Raw genomic sequence first — 18,748 nt, forward strand, 5'->3', positions numbered from 1 at the left:
CCTTGAGATTCTATGAAGGCAGGAAGTGAAGGTTAAATCAGTGCCATAAACTGCTGTATCATTGAAGATGTGCCCCAGTGCACACACAGAATTCCTCAGCAAACACTTAAAGACTTAATGCTGAAAACATTTAAAGGAATCTCTGTCCAATCATTATTTGAACATTGAACTAACTGAACATAGTCTTCTGTGGTCACACATGCCAACTAATACAGACTTTATAGAATTAGTTCTGGAAAGTCACTAAACAAAAAGCAGTACAGCAACAAACAGCAATAATGAAAAACCTTGGGCTGGGGGGATCTGATTTCTAAGGATGTGCATTTTATTATATAAAATGACCAATTTTAACCAAAAAATATGAGACAAGCAAATAGACAAGAAAATATCACCTACAGAAAGAATAAAAGAATTCAATAAAAATGTCCATAAGCAGCTCCAGATGTTGGATTTATGAGGCAATGACATTGAATCTTCTTTGTAAGCATGTTCAAAGAACTAAAAGAAACTATATCTAAACAACTAAAGAGAAGTATAAGAATGCTCACCAAATGTAGGATACCAACAAAGATGTAAAAATTATAAAAGGGAACAAAGAAGAAATTCTGGAGTAGAAAAGTACAATAACTGAAATGATACAAACTCACTAGAGGGGCTCAACAGGACATATGAGCAGATAGAAGAAAGAAATGGAAAACTTTAGGATAAGTCAGTTGAGATTAACCAGCCTGAGGAACAGAAAGAAAAAAAGAGTAAAGATAAGTGAACAGACCCTCAGAGAATTGTTAAACACAATCAAACATACCATCATTTGCATAACTGGAGTTACAGAAAAAGAGGAGGCAGAGAAATGAGCAGAACGTATATTTGAAAAAATAACAGCTTAAAAAGTCCCTAATATTATGAAAAATAATCTACACATTCAAGAAGCTCTAAAAACTTTAAGCAGGATAAACTCAAAGAGATCCACACTTGAACACATCATAAATTACTAAAAGACAAAAAGACTCTTAAAAGCAGCAAGAGAGAAGCAACTCATAGAATCTTAAACAGTGTGAGTTAAGCAACTCATCATGTACAAGGGATCGTCAATAAGATTAACAGCTGATTTTTCATCAGAAACCATGGAGGCAAGAAGATGTTTGGATAACATATTCAAAGTGTTGAAAAGAAAAGAAAGACTGCCAAATAAGAATTTCATGTGGCTAAACTATGCAAAAGTCAAATATTGTATGATATTGCTGATATGAAATACCTAGTATAAGCAAACTCATGGAGACAGATAGTAGATTACAGGGACCAGCTGGTAAGAGGAATACTTAAGGAGTACATAGTTTCTTTTAATGGTAAAGAAAAAATTTAGGTAATGGATATTGGTAATGGTAGCACAACATTGTGAATATAATTAATACAATTGAATTCCATGCCTGAATATGATTAAAATGGGAAATTTTTTATTGTTTTCTGTTTATTATTTATTTACTTATTTATTTATTCTTATTACATTCAGAAAATATGAGGTCCCCATATACCCCCCACCTCCCTTACACCACTCCTCCCCCCATTGCAACAATCTCCTTCATCATCATGAGACATTCATTGCATTTGGTGAATACATCTCTGAGCACCGCTGCAACTCATGATCAATGGTCCACATCATAGCCCACACTCTCCCACGTTCCATCCAGTGGGCCATAGGAGGATATACAATGTCCGGTAATTGTCCCTGCAGCACCACGCAGAACAACTCCAAGTCCCGAAAACGTCTCCACATCTCATCTCTTTCTCCCATTCCTCACACCCAGCAGCCACCATGGCCACTTTCTCCACACCAATGCCACATTTTCTTCGATTACTAATCACAAAAGTTCATAAATAGAATATCAGTAAGTCCACTCTAATCCATATTATATTCCTCCATCCTGTGGACCTTGGATTGGTTGTGTCCACTCCACATTTATATCAAGAGGGGGCTTAGATTCCACATGGATGCTGGATGCAATCCTCCTGTTTTCAGTTGTAGGCACTCTTGGCTCTCTGGTGTGGTGGTTGACTTTCTTCAACTCCATGTTGGCTGAGTAGGGTAAGTCCAATAAACCAGCATGTAGGAGCTGAGGTCTGTTGAGGCTTAGGGCCTGGCTATCACATGGTCAGTCCAGAGATTCAGATCCTCTGGGTATATATTAAATCCCAGCACCAACTACAGTTTTGGTAAATGTAACAGGAGAGGCTTGTGAAAAAAGAGATGAATACACACACACACACGCACACACATACACACATGTATATATCACTACAATAAAAAAGGTTTTAAAAATGAAGGAGAAATGAAGACATTCCCAAATAAACAAAAGCTGAAGGACTTTGTTGCTTTTAGATCTGCCCAACAGATAATGTTAGAGGGAGTCTTTCAGGTTGAAATGAATGAACATTAGACAGCAACTTGAATCCACATGAAGAAATAAAAAGCTTCAAGAAAGGTAACTAAATAGGTAAATACAAAAGATAGTATAAATATATTTTGATAATTCTTTCCTACTATCTGTTTTAAAGTTAACTGCATAAAGTCATATTTATAAAACTGTGTTAATAGGCTTATAATGTCAAAAGATGAAATTTGTGTGATGATAAGACCACAAAAGGGGGGAAAGCACAGAGCTATATTGGAGCAAAAGTTTTGTATACAATTGAAATTAAGTTGGTATTAATCTGAACTAGATTGTTTTATATTAACTGAAGTGAGAAGACAACTGAAGCATAAGAGTAAATATCTGTTAATCACATATATGATAAGGCACTGATATCGAGAATAAATATAGATCACTTCCAATTTGACAAGACAAGGAAAAATAACCCAATTTTGAAAATGGGCAAATCATCTAAATAGATTTTTCTTCAGAGAAGATATTAAAATGCCAATTAACACATAAAAACGCTTACTGTCATGAGACATTAGGGGAAGTCAAGTAAAATACCACTTCAAACACACTAGTATGGCTATATAAAAAGGGCTGATCGTAACAAGCGCTGGCAAGGATGTGATGCATTTAGATCCCTCTTAACATTGCTGGTGGAAATTTAAAATGGTACAGCCATTTGGAAATAATCTGGCAGTTCCTCAAAAGATTAAACATACAGTTACCATGTGACCCAGTAATCCCACTCTTTGATTAAATATACCCAAGAAAAATGAAAATATATCCAGACAAAAACTTATACTTGAAAGTTCAGGGCAACATTATTCATAATAGCCAGAAAGTAAAAAACATCCAAAATTTCCGTCAAGGGATTACTGAATAAATAAAATGTTGTATACCCATAAAATGGAATATTATTCACCAATAAAACACTGATACATTCTATAACATGAATGACTATGAAAACATTCTTTTAAATGAAATTCTCAGAATTGGAAAATTAATGGAGACAGAAAGTATATTTGTTATTGCCTGGAGCTGGGAAAGTAGTGTGGCTTCTAATTGGTATGGGGTTTCTTTTAAGGGTGATGAAAATATTTTAAAATTGATTGTAGTGGTGGTTTCATAACTCTGTGTATATACTAAAAACCACTGAATTTTATAGTTTAAAATGTCAGATTTTATGGTGAGTTATGTCTGAATAAAGATGTTATATAAAATTCTAGCACAGTTACAGTTATAAGGATCAGAGGAAAACAATAAAACAATACCATAAAATAACCTTCTAAGTCAGGAAATGAGAGAGAAACTGCATCCATTTCGATATAATCTTGGTTGGATTTAAGAAGGAGATCGCACTTGATCTGAGATGTGAGAGATCCATTTGGATAGGTCAAGATTTGTGGAGAGGGAGAATGTTGTATAATGAGAACAGCATGAGCCATCAGAAAATGTTGATGGTGTTTAGTGAATCATCAAATGTTCATTCAGGTTGGGGTGAAGGTAATGAGTATAAGAGTGGGAAATAAGGATTGGATGATAGACTGGAGACAGATCTTCGAATACCTTGAACTTCTGGATCAAAATCTAAGAGAAGACCTAATTATAGTTGACTTGTGCCAGGGTCAATCAGGCTGATAGTCTAGCTAGTGGGAATATGGTCAGCAAAAATCATTACTATGTTGCCATTGTTTATGAATATGTACTTTACTGAAAATAATTACCCACAAGCTTGAACATGGCTGTCTATTTAAGGATGTCAGTGGAGCTAGCCCTTGTCAAAGTAGGACTGGCTAAATGATGTGTGACAACCCCCTGGGTTTTCCTTACCTCACTGGTGCCCCTTCAAGCACTATAGTAAGAAAATAAGGAAATTAAGGTTCAGAGAAGAGAAGTCGTTTGTCCAAGGTCAAATTGCTAATAAGTTACAGAATAAAAATTCTAGTCCAGGTCCTCTGATTTCTCAATTTTTCAGCCACTGCTATTTCATATAGTATCTTGGGGACAAACCTGGGATCAACACTTGGATCTTCTGATTTGCAGTTCAGTATTCTCTCCATTATCTCACACTAGAAATCCAAAATCTTGTCCTGATTTTCCAGTAAACTTTGGCTATAATTGGTCTTGTAAATTTGGATAATTATAAGTCCTGAGAAATGTAATGATTTCATTTAGTTATAAGAGTCATATACTATCTGTTTCCATATGTATATGGAAACAGTATATTAGTCATACACACACACACACACATACACATCAATGTTAGGTTGTAGTTGTCAGGTTCATCAGAATCCTTGGATTTTTACTGAGTATGTCCAAACAAACTGGTTATCCTTTTTCTAGAGTCTTCTTGTTTCTTGTTCTTTGTTCACTTTCTTGGTTTCAATCTTATATTCTATTACTTACCTCTTCAACCTCAATGCATACCTCTTTCCCCTTTACATGGCCATTCTGACAGTTCCTAGACCCCCATAATATCTTTTCCAATTAGAAGCCTTTGCCCTTGCTGATTTTTATGCTTGAAATATACTCTGCCAAGCCCCTGCTATGACAGTCTATTCTCATTTTTCGTGTTTTAGCTTAAAAACCACCCTCTCAAGAGGCCTTTTTTGATCACTGTAATGAAACCCCTCTTCATTCTGTAACTCTTATTTTCTTTATAGCACATATAATAATCTGGTATTATCTTATTTATCTATTTAACTGTTTATTGTCTGCCTTTCCTTCACTAGACTGTAAGTTCATTGGGAGGGGGTTTCAAATGTCTAATGACCTGTGTACATTATCTAATATAGTGCCATAATATTCATTGAATGAGTGTCTGACTCAATCAAGAAAGGTAGCAATCAGTTTCTGACAATATGAATTCAGAAGGAATGCTTTTCCATTAGAGCTATTTTGGACAGATTGTTATCTACTTCCCATTTTCCTAGGATCTGACACATACAAAGGTTCTGGTGACAGAAGGGGGCATTTGGTTAAGCAACTAAAGGGAAAAAGATGCTTGTGCCATAATAGCCTATATGTTGAGGGGACCATCCTAGGAGTTAAAAAGGTCTAATAATCTGGTAGATATCCTTTCTGTGGAATTCAAAACAACTCCTCTCCATACACTCCTCCTTCATGAAAATAGAATTATTAGAACTAAGAAGGGGTGGGACTCTAAGGGAGAAAATAGGGTGGGGATGTTTAGAAGATCTCAGGGGCTATAAAGGAAACAGAGAGAAGAGAGAAGTTTTAAAGGGAAAGAGTTCTATTTTCCACTGGGTGAGTGAATTACCTTATTATTCAGGTACATGCAAAATCTCCAGTCTCAGAGTTATCTAGAATCCTTCCTTCTTTCCTCTCTTAGCCACCAAGAAAATCTATTAGTTATGTAGTCCGATCTACTTAAATCTCTCTGTAATGTTCAATTCAACCCACTGCCTACTGCCATATATGACACCCTAAGTGTGTCACTGTCATCAAATATTGGGTGGCATTTTAACTGCTATCTCAGCTTTAGTTTAACCCTCTCCAACAATCCATCCATACTGCTGTTAGGGTGATCATCCAAAGCTCTCTCTCTACTTTAGATAGCCAATAAAACCTTCTAGGCTACGTGATAAAGCCCTAATTTTGTAATGTGGGGTAATAAAGATATTTTATAAGGAAGCAGATTTGGCTCAACTGATAGAGTATCTGCCTACCACATCGGAGGTCCAGGGTTCAAACCCAGGGCCTCCTAACTTGTGTGATGAGCTGGCCCACGCACAGTGCTGATGCATGCAAGGAGTGCCATGCCGTGCAGGGGTGTCCCCTGTTTAGGGGAGCGCAAAGATAGGGATTGCATCCCTCAAGGAGAACCACTCCATGCGAAAAAAGAATAGCCCACCCAGGAGTGGTGTTGCACAGACGGAGAGCTAATGTAACAAGATGACACAACAAAAAAGGACACAGATTCTTGATGCCACTGATAAGAACACAAGCAGAAACAGAACAACACACAGCAAATGGACACAGAGCACAGAGAGCAGACAACGGAAGGAGGGGGAAGGGGAGAGAAATAAATTAAAAATCTTTTAAAAAGTAAAGATATTTTATATTATTTCTTTAGATTCTCTCTTGCCTGTAATTTCAGAGATACCATTAATTCCTTTAACAAAGTTTCTGCATGCTTATTTTTGCCTTTGCTATGCTGTTTTTTTGTTTGTTTGTTTGCTTTTTGCTAAGAATGTCCTTTCACACCCTGAAGGTGACCTCATCTTATGAGTATCATCTAATCTTTGAATTTTTCTCTGTATTAGTCAGTCAAAGGGGTGCTCATGCAAAATACCAAAAACTGGTTGGTTTTATAAAGGGTATTTATTTGGGGTAGGAGCTTACAGATACCAGGCCATAAAGCATAAATTACTTCCCTCACTGAAGTCTATTTTCATGTGTTGGAGCAAGATGGCTGCTGACATCTGCGAGGGTTCAGGTTTCCTGGGTTCCTCCCTTCCAGGGTCTTCCTCCTCCCTGTGTTCAGGGTTCCTCTCTTTCTGGGGTTCCAGCTAAAACTTCAGCATCAAAATCCAACATCAAAATCCCCTAACCCTGTCCTTTGCCATGCCTTTTATCTGTGAGACCCCACCCACCAAAGAGTGGGGACTCAACGCCCTACTGGCACAAGACGTTTACATAATTACTTAATCAAATAAACCTCTGAATCCAATATAATCTAATACACCCAGAGGAAAAGATGAGTTTCCAAACATAATCCAGGATTTCTTTTTGGAATTCATCGATAATATCAAACTGCTACATTCTCTAAAACCCCACTCTGAGCAGGAATAATAGTACTAACTTCTGATCTCACCTAACACTTTTTTATGTTCTAATGATATGCAAATAATTACCCTGTTTTCCTTGTCTCCCTCAATAGATTGTGGGCTTCCTGAAGACAGTCACTGCACCTTACTCACCTCTGTTTACCAGTATGGAGTCTGGCTCAGAGCAAACAATCAAGTAGTTTTCCATTTGTTTTATTGAATTTACTTTTCCTGCCTTCTCTTCACTAGTGCGTGCTCCTTTGGCTTTTATTTCAAACTTATGAGAAGAGAGTTTTAACTTCCTCCACAAATCCCTTGGTTCACATATATTATTGTCAAGGAAATGAAACCATTGCTTTTTTAGGAGGTACTGGGGATTAAACCCAGGACCTTGTACATGTGAAACAGGTGTTCAACCATTGAGGTACATCTGCTCCCCAAACGATTGCTTTTTGCATAGACCAAGTTGTCACTCTGAGTCTAATGGAGTTTATGAGGTACTGGTAGCTGCACAATTTATTGTCACATCTAACTGGTTTAAAAATATATCTAGAATTCTTAGGGCTAACATTCAGGGTTCTCTGTGTTAAATTATTCTGCTTAAGTTAAGAGAGCCAACAAGAAATTTCTCTTCTCTCTTAGGGAAGGAAATCATCTTCTATAACCTACCCTTTCCCTGAGCAGACTTCTGCTAGTTTTTACATTGCCAAGAACTTAGGTAGATTTGACAGAGTGTTTCAATGTCCTTTAAACATAGGGAGTTTACATCCCCCTGAAGAGCAAACTTTAAAAGAACTATCCAGGTGGTTTAATGCTAATGTGTAAGAGAATTGCAAGCATATGTACTAAAGATTGAAGGCACTAGGAAAAATGAGAGGACTAGGGCCTTGTGGAATAAGGGACCTGTCTTCTCCTATTTCTCTTATTCAGATATTTACTGACTTGCCTCAGGATTTCTGATTTTTGGAATAATGTTTCCACTGTTCTATGTAGTTTATATTCAACAATTTAAAAAAATATCTTCAAAACCTGACATAAAATACATTTCAATAATAGCACTGTGAAAGTCCTTGCATAATGATCATAGAATAAATTTTAGGTAAGTTTATGAGAAGAGGCTTGAGAAGTTAATTTCCTTTCTTTCTTCATGCTAGAAGTTTAAGGATCTACAATTTCAGTGGGGAATCCTGGAATCCTCATAGGTAGCAGAGGATGCTGTGTGTCCAAGACTGAATCACAAGAGTTCATAGACATCTGTAGGATGGAATCTCTAGACTAGAGGTTGCAGGTTAGGGGTTTGCAGATGTAATTTATTCAACCTATAGAGTGTTTTTAAATTTAAAAATTATTTGCCAAGATTTTATAATTTCGGAGATTTCACCTAAAATCCATATTCGTTTATTATTTTATTAATCAGAAGATATGGCAATATTGGGCTCAAATTCTCAATTGGTCACATTCAGCTGGAGCCTTAGTAACAGCTCTCCCTTGACTGTCTTTTACCCACAATCCCCCTCAGTTTCTACACTCCACTAGAACAAGAGTCCAATATGGGTTACCAATATTCAACTCACTTGCACTCTGTTTCAGTTGTAGTAGATTTAAGTGCTCCCACTAGAATTAAAATTTAAGTTAAATAGTTCTTATACCCATGTGTGATGGTTAGGTTCATGTGTCATTTGGTCAAAATTGAAGAAAAAATAAAAGGTAGACCTAGAGGGCTGTATTTTTTTTAAAGCAGACTTGTTATTCTAATAATGGAAGAACTTGTGACATTGATATAAAGACAGTGGTCATCAGAGGTTCTGGGGAGAGGAAGAGGGAAGAATATATATAATATGAGGCATTTCGGGGACATTGGAATTATTTTGCCTGACATTGAAGTGATGGATGCAGGTCATTATACGTTTTGTTAAAACTTATAAAATTGTGTGGTGCAAAGTGTGAACCATAATGTAAACTACAGTCCATGTTAATAACAATGCTTTAATATGTGTTCATCAATTTTAGCAAAAGTACCACACTATTGAAATATGTTGTTAGTAGGGGAAAGTGAGGGAGGGGAAAGGGTGAGGTATATGGGAGTCCCCTTTATTTTCTATGTAACATTTATGTAATCTAAAGCTTCTTAAAAAAATAAAATGGGCGTGTTTGTACTTCCTTATAGGAATCAAGAGTATTTCTACATCTTTATTGTGCTTACAAATTATGCCTTTGTTGAAATATCAAAAGTTTGCATTCTATTGTAAAAGGAACTATGATATGTAGAAATTATGTACAATGAAAATCTTCCTTAACTTTTTAAAAACAGAATGACAGTTCAACAGGTTTGGTGTTTGAATGTAGACACATTAATTGTTGCTGTTGGGAAATGCAGTTAGGTGTTCAGTGAAAAAAAACCTTCCCAGGAGTCAAAATATTTTATAAACGCTGAATTTATTAAAATGAATATTCACTGCAGTAGAAATTATGTGCTTAACTAGAAGAACTGCTGTCAGTGTGCTGACGAAATGAGTGAGACCATATGCAGGGCAAGTTATGCGGAAAAGTTAAATTTCTTGTGGCATTTTTCTTTTGCAGGTCATGAGAATACATACATAATTAATACAAGAGAGTTATCTATCTTCATGATGTCACTGAGAATTTTTATGAGAATAAAAGACTTTTGGACATGTTGCCCATTACAAATAAATCAGGAAATGGCTTACTTGCATATATTAATAAAAGTCCTAAAAAGTTTAATTTAAGCTTATCACGGTTAGTACACTGAGTAGGTGTTAATATCAAAATTGTTGTGAAAATTATATACTGCAATTTTGTAAAGTTTTGCAGGGACACAGAATTATATTTGTTCATTGGCAGATTCACCAGGAATTATTTGTTTTGTGGTAAAACATTTATTAAGCAGAACATATTATGGACATAGTAATTACTGCTATGAGTTGGAGAACCCCCACTGGCTTGAACAACAGACAGATTACAACTTGGATTAAATGTTTTACCAAGATGGTGGTCATTTGCCCTTTCTGAGCCTTGGTGCCTGAGTTAGGGTAAGGGGATCACAGTAAATATAAAATCCACTGTGCAAAAAGTCAATCCATTTCTGGAAAATGCACCAGTACAGCATGTGTATATGCATATAAATGTGTGTATAGATCATACACTTACACAAATATATGCATATATTGTTTTTTTTTCCTCTAAGATACAAACTAAAACTAAATAACCTCCAACTCTCCATTACCCCACTATTTCCTTCACCCACACCCCTATTGGAGTTCATCTGTACTAAATTCTGTATTGTACATTTTGCAACTCCAAGTACAAAACCTGATATTAAAACTTTGACAAAAAGAAAAGATGTCAGGTTTCTGGTTTGTAAATCAAAATGGTAATAAATTACGAACTGAAAGTGTAATCATTAATTATTGCTATTTTTAATTCAGGAATTTGCATATTGAAATTAAATTGTCAATAGTATGAACTTTTGCATTATCTCATATGTTCAATATTAAATTAATTAAAGTTTTATTACATTCTGGCAGTTTATTTTTTTTTACAACTAGCCTGATTTACTCATTCCAGGTATCTTTCCCTTTCCTGTAGGCAACTGAGTTTGTGACGTCTGAATTAGATAATATTTTAGTCATTCTTTATCCTGCCTATTCTCGCAACCTTCCAAAAGAAGGAAACGTTTAACAATTATTGGCAGTTGACAAGTGTGTGAGTCACTGAAGGAGGAGACCACTTTAGGTTTATTTCTGTGTGCCCAGCATATACTGTAGTAGTTCTTCAGTGTTTATTACGTGGGTGGCTGAATGTCCTGTAGTTGATGACAGCATATATGCAGACCTCTTTTGGGATAGAAGTTGTATTTCAATTTCATGCAATTTTAGTATCAAAGATAATTATCCTTTCCATTCAACTTCTTTATTTTGACCCTTCTTTGCCATAGATGCCTATACAACAGCTGAAGTGGTTTATTCTTGGACTCTTGGGAAGAACAAATCTGTGGAAGTGGCCCAGGATGGCTCTCGCCTGAACCAGTATGATTTGTTGGGCCATGTCGTTGGGACAGAGATAATCCGGTCTAGTACAGGTATTTATATATTTTATTTAACAAATATTTTTGTAACCTGTATCTTTTGCTAGTCTCTGTTTTTAAGGGCTTTGCAACTAATAACTTATTTAATCCTCACAACAATCCTGTGATATAGGTACTATTATCATGAAACCAAAGCACAGGAAGAAACATATTTGGCAAAATGGAATATATACTGAGGCCCACATATCTTACAATAATTTTTGCTGTGAGCTTTCAACATTAATTCTACAGCAAGACTTGTCTCAGTGAAAAGTCTCTGAGTCTACAATTCTGTATGAAGGAGGGTACTCTTGCCCTTTTGCTTCATTACCTGTACACATACTGCTCTCTCTTCAATCCGGGACTAGGGAAGAGTGTCTGGAAAACGTGGCATTTGAAATGGATTTTGAAGGACAAACAAGATGTAGAAATTTTGAATTAGGTGTGTGGAAAGGTTATTCTTGACAAAGGCAATACCTAGGTGTTAAGAATCAGGAGGCATGTGTGGACGTAGTGCTGGAGACGGGCAAGAGGCTCAGGGTAGGAAGGAGAGGGCATAGCGAGCAGGGGTTCTTAAACTATTCTGTTCCAGTCAGGTGAATACCACGGACCCCTTACTAAGTCCACACTATCCTGTGTATAAATATATCACACACTCACCAACACATCCTGCCACAAAATGCGTCTTTGAATTTCAATTCAAGCTCAGGGACCCCTTGTTAAGAACCCATGGATAGAAGTCTCTGCTGCCTGGGCCGGTGGGGCTGCTTTCCTCCCATGGGATTCTGGTGTAAATGCCCATAGGTCTGGGTCAGGCTGAGCCCCACACCTAACTGTACTCCACAGTGGCTGCTCCATCTTACATTCCAACCAATAAATAAGGAGTGTTCCCATTTCTCCACATCCTCTCCAACACCTGCAGTTTTCTGTCTTTTTAAAAAATAATGGCCATATTATAAGGTGTGAAATGATATCTCATTGTAGTTTTGATCTGCATTTCGCTAATAGCTAGTGATGTTGAACATTTTTTTCATGTGCTTTTTAAGCAATTTGTATTTCCTATTCTGAAAATAATGTTTGCCCCAAGTCTTTTGCCCATTTTTAAATTGGGTTGTGTGATAGTCTGAGATTATTTATGAATCCCAAAGAGAGAGATTATGTTTGTAAACTAATATATTCACCTGGGTCTGATACCCTTTGATTGTATTAAATTCAGTTTAAAGACATTTGATTAGATTATCTGTTAAGACTTCATTTAAGCCTTTTTTAAAAATTTGACCACATCGTTGGACATGAATCAGGTTGAGCCCCCACCCCTTTGTTGAGTCTGATATAAACCAACACTCACAGACTGAGGTGAAGAGAGATCTCTGTCATTTTTTATCCTGCTGTGTGACAAAAAGCATAAAGCTCAAAGAGCTGAAACCCCGAGGAGGGATGAAACATTTTGGCTGAGATCTTACAGCTGATATTGGGAAGACATACAAGACTGATACAGGAAACCCTGAGAGTCCAGCCCTATGTCAGACTATAGCTGAAATCAGGAAGAAGCAGAGCAGCTGAGCCTGAGAGAAGGGCCAGAGAGGAAGGCTGAAATCTCACAGAGATTGCCCACCATCTTGCTTCAAAAGGTGTTAGCTTACTTTGTTGAGAAAGTAACGCCTATCGTACCTGAGTTGGACTTTCCATGACCTTGGAACTGTAAGCTTTTATCCCAAATAAATACCCTTTGTAAAAGCCAGCAGATTTCTGGGACTTTGCATCAACAGCCCTTTCACAGATTAATATAGTTTGCTTATATTTTTCATTATTGAGTTGTATGATCTCTTTATATAACATGGATATGGGACCCTTATTGGATATATGGTTTCTATATATTTTTATCCACTGAGAAGAATGCCTTTTTACTTTCTTGACAGACTTTTGAAGAATGAAAGTGTTTAATTTTGATGAGGTCCCATTTATCTATTTTTTTCTTTTGTTACTCATGCTTTGGGTGTAGGGTTTCAGAAACCTCCAGGTACTACAAGATCTTTTTTTTTAAGATTTATTTATTTATTTATTTCCCCTCCCCCCCCCCCACCCCTGTTGTCTGCTCTCTGAGTCTATTCGCTGCCTGTTCTTCTTTGTCCATTTCTGTTTTTGCCAGTGGCATAAGAATCTGTGTTTCTTTTTGTTGCATCATCTTGTTGTGTCAGCTCTCCGTGTGTGTGCGGCGCCATTCCTGGGCAGGCTGCACTTTCTTTCATGCTGGGTGGATCTCCTTACGGGGTGAACTCCTTGCGCGTGGCGCTCCCCTACATACATGGGGACACGCCTGCGTGGCAGGGCACTCCTTGCGCGCATCAGCACTGCACGTGGGCCAGCTGCACATGGGTCAAGGAGGCCCGGGATTTGAACTGTGAACCTCCCATGTGGTAGACGGACACCATAACCACTGGGCCAAGTCGGCTACTTACATTATCTTCTGGGAGTTTTATGGTAGTAGCTTCTACATTTAGGTCCATAATCCATTTTGAGTTAATTATTGTCTACAGTGTGAGATAGGGTTCCTCTTACTTTCTTTTATATATGGATATCCAATTCTCCCAGCACCGTTTGTTTATTGAATAGATTGTTCTGACCCATCTGGGCGGGTTTAATAGCCTTGTCAAAAATCAGTTGGGCAAACTCCTTCTATGATGCCAACATTACCCTAGTACCAAAGCCAAACAAAGACATCACAAGAAAGGAAAATTACAGACCAATTTCTCTAATGAACCTAGACGCAAAAATACTTAACAAAATACTTGCTAATCGTATTCAACAACACATTAAACGTATTATACACCACGACCAAGTGGGATTCATCCCAGGTATGCAAGGATGGTTCAACATAAGAAAATCAATCAACGTAATACACCATATAAAGAGATTGAAGGAAAAAAATCACATGATTATATCTATTGATGCAGAAAAAGCATTTGACAAAATACAGCACCCTTCTTGATAAAAACACTCCAAAAGGTTGGAATACAAGGGAATTTTTTGAACATGATAAAGAGTATATATGAAAAACCTAAAGCCAATATTGTTTACAATGGAGAAATCCTAGACTCCTTCCCTCTAAACTCAGGAACAAGACAAGGATGCCCACTGTCTCCGCTCCTATTTAACATTGTCTTAGAAGTACTTGCTTGAGCACTGAGGCAAGAACCAGAAATAAAAGGCATTCAAATTGGAAAGGAAGAAGTCAAAATTTCATTATTTGCAGATGACATGATCCTATACATAGAAAACCCTGAGAGATCTACAACGAAGATTCTAGAACTCATAAATGAGTTTAGTAAAGTAGCAGGTTATAAGATCAATGCGCAAAAATCAGTAGCATTTCTGTACACCAATAATGAGCAAGATCAGGAGGAAATCAAGAAACAAATACCATTCACAATAGTAAATAAAAAAATCAAATACTTAGGAATAAATTTAACTAAAGAGGTAAAGAACTTATACACCGAAAACTATACAAGATTGTTCAAGGAAATCAAAGAAGACCTAAATAAATGGAAGACTATTCCTTGTTCATGGATAGGAAGACTGAACATTATTAAGATGTCTATCCTACCAAAACTGATCTACACATTCAATGCAATCCCAATAAAAATCAATGCAGCCTTCTTTAAGGAACTAGAAAAACTAACTATGAAATTTATTTGGAAAGGAAAGAGACCCCGAATAGCCAAAGACATACTGAAAAAGAAAAACGAAATTGGAGGAATCACACTACTTGACTTCAAAACATACTATAAAGCCACGGTGGTGAAAACAGCATGGTATTGGCATAAGGAGAGACACATAGACCAATGGAATCGAATTGAAAGCTCTGATATAGAACCTCACATATACAACCACATAATATTCGATAAAGCCACCAAACGCTCTCAACTGGGAGAGAGTGGCCTATTCAACAAATGGTGTCTGGAGAACTGGATAGCCATATGTAGAAGAATGAAAGAGGATTATCATCTCACACCTTATACAAAGATCAACTCAAGATGGATCAAAGACCTAAATATAAGAGCCAAGACCATAAAAACCTTAGAAAGCAGTGTAGGGAAACATCTACAGGACCTTGTAATAGGAAATGGATTTATGAATATCTCACCAAAAGCACGAGCAGCAAAAGAACTAATAGATAAATGGGACTTCCTCAAAATTAAAGCCTTCTGCACCTCAAAGGAGTTTGTCAAGAAAGTAAAAAGGGAGCCCACACAGTGGGAGAAAATATTTGGCAACCATATATCTGATAAGAAACTTATAACTTGCATATATAAAGAACTCCTATATCTTGAAAATAAAAAGATAAACAACCCATTTAAAAAATGGGAAAAAGACTTAAACAGACACTTCTCCGAAGAAGAAATACAAATGGCAAGAAAGCACATGAAAAAATGTTCCAAATCTCTAGCTATCAGGGAAATGCAAATCAAAACTACAATGAGATACCATCTTACACCCATAAGATTGGCAGCTATGAAAAAAACAGAAGAATACAAGTGCTGGAGAGGATGTGAAGGAAGGGGAACACTCATCCACTGCTGGTGGGAATGCAGAAGGATCCAACCATTCTGGAGGACAGTATGGCGGTTTCTCAAAAAACTAGCCATAGATTTGCCATATGACCCAGCAATACCACTGCTGGGTATATACCCAGCAGAACTGAAAACAAGAACACAAACCGATATATGTACACCAATGTTCATAGCAGCATTGTTCACTATTGCCAAAAGTTGGAATCAACCCAAATGCCCATCAACAGATGAGTGGATCAATAAAATGTGGTATATACACACAATGGAATACTACTCGGCTGTAAGAACAAACATACTACAAACACATGTGATAACATGGATGAATCTTGAGAACCTTATGTTGAGTGAAGCAACCCAGACATTGAAGGGCAAATACTACATGACCTCAATGATATGAAATAACCAAGCTGCCCTAGATAGCAAGAGACTGAACGATAGGCTTACAGGAAATCGGAGGGTGGAGGAAGGATATGAGCCGATGTCTGCAGGGGTGGAATTTAAGACGAGATGGTGGTAAGTATGAACACAAAGAAGAGATAAAAGGAGGGCAAGGGGTTGCCTTTTGTTGGGGCTTTGCGGGTTTGAGGGTGGCTGGCGAGGGACGGATGGGTAACATTGCCCAAAAGTGGGGGGAGGGAGGGGTAGCATACGAACACAGGAGAGGGTCAGGTGTTGGTGGAGAGTAAAATGCCGAGAAAATCATATCAAAATATAATAAAGAGGGTTACCTGTTTAGAATGCTCGGAGGGGAGGGTCTGATGCAGGACGGACTCCTGGGGAATGTCTAAATGCTCATTCTGCCAGAGTGGGTGACACCATGGGGTAGAAACCCAAGTAGTGAGAGTGGGGGTGGACCCACATCCTGGGGAGGACTAATGCCATCAAATAGAGGGAACTGTATCCCTCGAGAGAAAGGGTGGCTCCCAGGGCATTGGGGCAGTTGAGTAAGTTAGGACCTGAACACTATTCCATCTATCTCTGGAAGTGGCTCCTCAGGAAACGGAGGTTGGCTATCACTGAGGACACCAAGGTGGATGGGAAAATGGACGTTAAATGTGTGGAACCAAAGTAAATGGGGGGTAAGAGAGGAGTTTCTTGAGAGTACACAAGGATGGATATAAAACATGTAATATTACACTATAACATATAGGAGATGACAGACTGATAATGTAAACCATAATGTAAAACATAGGATAACTAAAAATGTAAAGAACTGTGTATCCTAAAGTATGCACCACAATGTAAGCACAGATGTCACCTTGTTAGAAAGCTAATGTCTCAGACTCTGTACATCACTTTAAGTAAATATGATATGAATAGGGCGTAAGAGTATCACTGTGGAAGGGAAAAGGTTTTCTGGTGGATGTGTGGGAGTGCTGTATATTATATATATACATTGCTGTGGTCTAGGACTCCTGTGAAGAAAAGCTGAATAATTAGGGGGGGGGGGGAAAGAAAAAGATAGGATGTGGAATTTTTTCAAGTCAACATTCTTTATCTAAGTTCTTTATCTAACTTTATCCAAGTTCTTTATCTATCCTTTAAGCTCATCGCTATATGCCATTCCCTAGTAAGGGACCATGAAATTATATTGGGCTTCAAATTTCGGGGAGTTCTGGATCACAGAGTGTTTCAACAATGGCAATGGAGGGATACTGGTATGGGGTACCAATGACAGGTGATATATGGCTGACAGGGAGCTGTACAGAACATATGTCCAGGGTGCATGGTAATGTTTGGATATACTCATAGTGGCAACAATTAAAAACCACAGTAGGGGGGGTACTGGGTTCCTGGCCAGTGGTGCTCTGTCGTGGTCCCTAGGGGAGCAGCGACAGTCTCCCAGGTACAGTGGCGGGGACCGGGAGGGAGTGAGGGTTCAACAGTGAGCCCCGGATGCTAATGACTATGCTTGTGAGATGATAAACCCAAAATAAGAACAAGGCCTAGAACAACTTTGTGCCTGGGAATTTCCTCCTGTCAGCCTTCATGTTACTCAAATGTGGCCAGTCTCGAAGCCAAACTCAGCATGTAAATGCAATGCCTTCCTCCCAGCGTGGGACATGACACCCGGGGATGAGCCTCCCTGGCAACGAGGGACCACTATCAACTACCAACTGATGATGCAACTGGAAAATGACCTTATACGGAAGGTTCAATGCGGATCAGCAGAATATCCATGTCTACATAAAATACCATGACTTTAAAATGCTGTTTGACCTAAAGTAAGGGGGAAATGGAAAGGAGAAATGAGTTTATATGGCTACGAGTTTCTAAAAAAGAGTTTGGAGGCTGGCAGAAGGTTTGCCCTCATGCACAACTGAGCAGAGTCAGAGAGACAGATAAAGCAGATACAACCCCCAGATATTGGTTCCTTTGAGGGCTAAAGAGACCCACGGGAGTTATGGTCATGGCCGATGGGGTTAACTACCAGGGCAGATGGCCCCTCTTTGGAAATGGTGTTTATGTGTGATGAATCTGGACTCAGATGGGATCTCCCTTCATAAGACTTTCATGCCAATGTGCTGGAGGTGCAGTTAATGTTGGGGTTTAAGATATATTTAGGGGATTTGAATCTCTGGACTGACAATGTGATAGCCAGATCCTGAGCCTCAACAGACTCCAGCACCTACAATCTGATTTATTGGACTTACCACACTCAGCTAAGATGGAGTTGAAGAAGGACAACCACCACACCATGGAGCCTAGAGTGATTACAACTGAAAATGGGAGGATTGCATCCAGCATCCAGGTGGAATCTGACCCTCCTCTTGACATAGAGGTGCAATGGACACAACCAATCCAATGTCCACATAGAAGAGGTGGCATTGGAATGGGAAAAGTGGACATAGTGGACGAAGGGTATGGGGAAAGGCAGGAAGAGAT

At 38.1% G+C, this 18,748-nt stretch overlaps 1 protein-coding gene across 5 annotated transcripts in view; it reads left to right on the forward strand.

Annotated features, from left to right (window-relative positions):
- Positions 1-18,748, forward strand: part of GABRA3 (gamma-aminobutyric acid type A receptor subunit alpha3) — a 401,316-nt gene that overhangs the window by 312,800 nt on the left and 69,768 nt on the right. For all 5 annotated transcript variants that reach the window (XM_058290915.2, XM_058290918.1, XM_058290916.1 and 2 more), the window contains one exon: positions 11,163-11,306. In XM_058290915.2, coding sequence (XP_058146898.1) covers positions 11,163-11,306 — 144 coding nt within the window. The remainder of the gene's footprint in view (positions 1-11,162; positions 11,307-18,748) is intronic.

Source organism: Dasypus novemcinctus, chromosome X (genome assembly GCF_030445035.2).
Source record: "Dasypus novemcinctus isolate mDasNov1 chromosome X, mDasNov1.1.hap2, whole genome shotgun sequence".
NCBI classification, from domain to species: Eukaryota; Metazoa; Chordata; class Mammalia; order Cingulata; family Dasypodidae; genus Dasypus; species Dasypus novemcinctus.